This window comes from Pseudophryne corroboree, chromosome 6, assembly GCF_028390025.1.
Source record: "Pseudophryne corroboree isolate aPseCor3 chromosome 6, aPseCor3.hap2, whole genome shotgun sequence".
NCBI classification, from domain to species: domain Eukaryota; kingdom Metazoa; phylum Chordata; class Amphibia; order Anura; family Myobatrachidae; genus Pseudophryne; species Pseudophryne corroboree.
This window is the reverse complement of record NC_086449.1, coordinates 60,925,766-60,931,765: the sequence shown is the minus strand read 5'-3', so window position 1 is coordinate 60,931,765 and position 6,000 is coordinate 60,925,766. Positions and strand designations below refer to the sequence as shown.

Below are 6,000 nucleotides of genomic sequence, written 5' to 3'. Positions count from 1 at the left end.
ACTGGTATATGTAAAGCTTTTCGCATGGCGTACGCAGACTTGCACGGACGTATTTTCACTCTGGCTGGGCAGCGACTATCTGATTGAGGACTGAGGGGGTAATTCCAAGTTGATCGCAGCAGGAAATTTTTTAGCAGTTGGCCATAACCATGTGCACTGCAGGGGAGGCAGATATAACATTTGCAGAGAGAGTTAGATTTGGGTGGGTTATTTTATTTCTGTGCAGGCTAAATACTGGCTGCATTATTTTTACACTGCAAATTAGATTGCAGATTGAACACATCACACCCAAATCAAACTCTCTCTGCACATGTTATATCTACCCCCCCCCCCCCCCCCTGCAGTGCACATGGTTTTGCCCAATTGCTAACAGAATTCCTGCTGCGATCAACTTGGAATTACCCCCTGAATTAGGTCCATAGGCCCTCATTCCGAGTTGTTCGCTCGCAAGGCGATTTTAGCAGAGTTGCTCACGCTAAGCCACCGCCTACTGGGAGTGAATCTTAGCTTCTTAAAATTGCGAACGATGTATTCGCAATATTGCGATTACAAACTACTTAGCAGTTTCAGAGTAGCTTCAGACTTACTCGGCATCTGCGATCAGTTCATTGCTTGTCGTTCCTGGTTTGACGTCACAAACACACCCAGCGTTCGCCCAGACACTCCCCCGTTTCTCCAGCCACTCCCGCGTTTTTTCCGGAAACGGTAGCGTTTTTATCCACATGCCCATAAAACGCCGTGTTTCCGCCCAGTAACACCCATTTCCTGTCAATCACATTTACGATCGCCGGAGCGAAGAAAAAGCCGTGAGTTAAAAAACTATCTTCATAGCAAAATTACTTGGCGCAGTCGCAGTGCGAACATTGCGCATGCGTACTAAGCAGAAAAACGCTGCGATGCGAAGAAAATTACCAAGCTAACGACTCGGAATGAGGGCCATAATGCGCACCAGTACAATGAGTTGGCTACATATCCACCAATTGCTGAACCAATCAGGTAAGTGATCTATGCAGAATACGGCATGTGGGCAATTACCATAAAGTTAAAGGGCAATCCGGGTTTGAAATATTTGGATGTTTTTGTGAAGAGAATTTTATACGGAGAGGTCACAATATAAATATCATCCAGCTCAGACTGCAACATATTGCTGCCTGTAAGAGAGACAGAAACATTTTGTGAAATATTAATTTACAAACTACCATTGTGATTATTTTTGCAAACTCTTATTGTAGCAATATATTATTATTTTTTTTGTTGTATTCAGCTATTAAGGAAATATTGGCCTCACTAAAACATAAAAATATATATTTTTATACCTTAAACATACTCTAAGGGGGTAATTCAATTAGTCGTGGTGTTTACCCCATGACTAATTTTCGGTTACACAATCCCCGCTGCACGGAGACAGGCTATTCAATAAAATAATATAAAGTATCCTTTTTTCCGCATCCCCCCCCCCCCACAAAAAACAAAAAAAAACAAACAGGATTCACGTGTGGAAAACCACTGATATAACTGCGGATTCTGAGTGTTTTTCCCCCCGCACGCGACTCAATTTGGGGGATTTTCTATTGACTTTTCCTCAAAGCTCCATGAGCTGTGAGGTTCACTTCGTCCCTGGGGTCTCGCGCGTGGGACTGCAGGGGCAGGCACGCAAGGAAGCACCACTAATTGAATAAGTCCGGCACAGCAATAAATTGCAGGGTAAATCCTGTGGCTAATTGAATTCATTCATAGAGGTGACTTTAGTTATTTTATATCTACCGCTCCCAGAAAACAGGAATGGGCCCTACACACTGGCCGATGTGTGCAGCCGAAGATGTTCATATGTTTCAGTGTGCAGGCACTAACAATGAACGATGCGCGGACCCGCTGGTGCTAGCTCATTTATACCTGCAAGCCAATATGGACAATATCGTCCAAATTAACATGCAGGGCTATGAGGCCGTCACTCCCTCCGTCACCCCCCCACCATCCCCCACGCCCCCTGGTCATCCTTCGGCCGCTTCGGCCGTCGGGCACCTCGGGCGGCAAATGGGCCATTGTGTAGGGCCCATACAACAGGATTTTAATGCCTACTGGTAAATCCTTTTCTCCTAGTCCATAGAGGATGCTGGGGTCCATTTCATGACCATGGGGTATAGACGGTTCCGCAGGAGCCATGGGCACTTTAAGACTTTTCAAGGGTGTGAACTGACTCCTCCCTCTATGCCCCTCCTCCAGACCTCAGTTATAGGAACTGTGCCCAGGGAGACGGACATTTCGAGGAAAGGATTTATTTTTATACTTATGGTGAGATTCATACCAGCTCACACCTCAACCATGCCTCACAACATGGCATTCAACATAACACACGCCAACAGGCATGAACCATTTACAAGAAAAAAAGAGAAGAAAGAATTCGAAATGCCCTAGGGTGGTGCACACAATCTTGTATTAAGATATAACTTTTATTGAATTATATGTTAAAACCAGCGAATATTAAAAGGAAAGTAGAATCGTGTAAATAGAAAATAAATAGTGTTTAAAATAAAATAGATGTCACCGGATTCGCTCATGTATTGCTAGCAAAATCTATAGATGGTCACGAGTGTGTCAAAAATATTCCATGTCTATGTGTGTTATATTACACTTTTTAGATAGCTGAGAACCATTTACAGCAACATGCTGAAAACAAATGTAACACAACTTGTGTAACTAACTGAACAAAACTGCAGGTAAAGTACGCACTGGGTCGGGCGCCCAGCTTCCTCTAAGGACCAGGAGAAAAGGATTTACCGGTAGGTATTAAAATCCTGTTTTCTCATACATCCTAGAGGATGCTGGGGTCCATTTCATGACCATGGGGTTTATACCAAAGCTCCAGTACGGACGGGAGAGTGCGGATGATCCTGCAGCACCGATTGACCAAACTTGAGGTCCTCATCGGCCAAAGTGTCAAACTTATCAAATTTAGCAAAAGTGTCCCACTGGAACTGGCATGAAACCGGCCAAATTGTATGGCCTCGTAGGCCACTACCATTTTCCCCAACAACCGAATGCATTGATGGATCGACACGCTTGTTGGTTTCAATATTTGTTTGACCATTTTCTGGATTTCCAGAGCCTTTTCCACTGGAAGAAATACTCTCCGTACTTCTGTGTCCAGAATCATCCCTAAAACGGACAATCTTGTAGTCGGTTCCAACTGTGACTTTGGAAAATTCATGATCCAACCGTGTTGTTGGAGTATTGACAGGGGGAGTGCGATGTTCTGCACCAACTGTCCCCTGGATCTCGCTTTTATCAGGAGATCGTCCAGATAAGGATTATATTGACTCCTTATTGACGAAGGAGGACCATCATCTCCTCCATCACCTTGCTGAATACCCTCGGTGCCGTGGATAGTCCGAACGGCAACGTGTGGAACTGGTAACAGCAATCCTGTACTGCGAATCTCAGATAAGCTTGGTGAGGAGGATAAATGGGAACATGCAAGTAAGCATGCTTTATGTCTACTGACACCATGAAGTCCCCTTCCTCCAGACTGGAAATCACTGCTGTGAAGATACGGGGTTCTTCTAATCACTCAGACACAGAGCCGATGAAACCAGAGTGATGGTTTATTTCTCACAGCACACAGGAATAGATAATTCACAGGAAGCAGAAGTAAATATAGCCCAGAAACAGTATACAGGTAGCAGTCCAGATAGTAAGTCCCAGTAGAGGATTTAGGTCCACAGCAATTCCGTGCAGAAGTTCCAGATAAACAAGTCCATACAGCAGAACTATCACTGAGTCCACACAGCAGTGATAGCAGATTAGTCCATGCAGTAGTAGTAAGTACATATAACTCCACACAGCACTGTTGATGCGTTCCACAAGGTACCCTGGCAGAGAATCACCCCTTAGCCAAAGTCCTGCGACTAACATGAGGAGCTGACCTGCGCAACCTCTTTTAAAACCTTCCAAATGCCCATCATGCCGCACTCACCTGGGGAGGAGACGCAGGTTCCTGATTGGTGGGACCCCACCTTAGGTATTTCCCTACTCCCTCCCACAGCTGCCCTTCTCCTGCTGACCACATGCTGGGTCAGGCTCCGAGTTGTCTGTGAGAGACCAGGATGGGACAGGGGACAGTAAACAGAAGGAACAATGACAGGGAAATTGGTTTAAGTCCTGATTGTCCCCTGTGGAGGAGAAGCTTCAAAGAGACATTACCTGGTCCTCAAATGTATTTCCTGTGTGACCATATAAGGATCATAGATGGACTCAATAGGCATGGCAATGATAACCTGTAGTAACCTCATACCAGACTGGCATTCTCCTACAAGAACAGAACATGACAGCACTAGGTGCCAGGTCACAGCACACCTGTATTTACCTGGGTAAGATTATAGTATAGAATATATAGGGTAATGGATGAACACACACATGGGGTAATAGTGACACAAGCCAGAGAGACATGGGAACAGAAGGAATAAAAAGTACATTAAACGCTATACAGATTGAAACACCACAAATACAGTATTAGCCCCCCCTATATCTTTACATTCCTTCCCCTACTTTTTATTTCTGTTCTTAAGTGTTGAGGAAACATTACCACCCAGGAGCGGTGGGTGCAGGGGAGAGAATATCATGTGTGTGTACCACCTGAGTCCCACAGGGTGATGTCACACCAGACCCATGTGGTAAGAGGCAGTAGTGTTAGACAACCAGCAAGGACAATATTACAATATGACACATTCATTTTCACCAGCAGGGGATTTAGCAATTCAGATGTTGGGTATCCCCACTCCGCAACATTGCAAACTTTTACACCCGGCCCACCTAGTGGGTGTACTAATACCTGTGCCTCTGGCACAACGGGGCAGGGAGTACCTTCCACCTCCCCCCCTTGCACAAGGAACAGCTGCCTAAAGGCAGGCTAATGTTGGGGTTCTGCCCCCAGCACTTCCGCAACTCTGTCCAGTCCTTCCTTCCTCAAACCCCAACTAGGGGGCTGGCAACTTTCCGTACAGCACGTGGTCTCAATACCTAGTGCTGAGGATGGACCCTTCATCAGAAACAATTCAGCTGGTGGCTGCAGGGGAGTCACCAGCACAGGCTGGTCCTGTGCCCGCGCTCCCCCCTCAAAAGCCAGTATCTCACCTGCAGCTCCTTCTGCGCACACCTCCTCCTGGATAACCTCCTCCCCCGCCAGTCCTGTGCGCTTGGTAGCTGGTGGGGTACCAGTCAGGGTTTTAACAACTGAAGCTTCCACAATTATCTCCACAACTTGCTCTTGCTCTGCAGATGGAAGGGGTGTGGGTGGCACTGTGCCTTCACCCTGGTAAAGGAGACAAGATAGCAAGCGGCATCTCCCAACCTCCACTTGATCTGTAGTTGCTTGGATCTGGCTTATGGCAGGCACATCCCTCGGCACATAGTTACAGTCCACACTGTCACAGGTATTACGGTGGTGCAACACATCCTTTTCTGGTTCCTGCTCTGATATTATGTTACCAGTCTCTGCTACCAATGTCACTGTTGAATCACAGGGTACGTACCAGTATTCACATCGCAGCTCCTCATTCCCCAAATCGTTAAAATGGAATAATCCTTCATAAACTTCTTGTGGAGTTAGGGTAGCAGGAGATACACAGGGCATGTTCTCATCAGCCTTCCTCAGTGAAATGAATGGGGCTGCCATTGCCAATCCGTCGCGATGAGCCTCCCCCAGCTGAATAAGCTGGGCATCCTGGAGCAAGAGGCCATCCGTGACTGGTATGTTTGTAGTCGGGGAGTGGAACAATACTCCCCCATCCATGGTGATCTCTTGGGCACAGTCTTCATTGATTCCCTGGCAGCTGGTTACTAGGTCTACATCTTCCACCTCAGCAAAAGGGAAGGTGTAGCACAGCTCCTCCTGGGATGTCTGTATTGTGGGCATAGCCTTCACTTCAGCGCTAGCCTCTCCCAGCATAGTACACCGGGCAACTGCTTCCCTTGGGTGTGGGAGAAGCTGTTGCAGACGGTGCC

General features: G+C 46.7%; 1 protein-coding gene across 1 annotated transcript in view; it reads right to left on the bottom strand.

Moving 5' to 3' along the window:
* Positions 1 to 1,005: 1,005 nt before the first annotated feature.
* LOC134934246 (venom factor-like) overlaps positions 1,006 to 6,000 on the bottom strand; it is a 144,081-nt gene continuing 139,086 nt past the window's right edge. The window contains exon 12 of the mRNA XM_063929725.1: positions 1,006 to 1,151. Within this exon, the coding sequence (XP_063785795.1) occupies positions 1,006 to 1,151 (146 nt within the window). The remainder of the gene's footprint in view (positions 1,152 to 6,000) is intronic.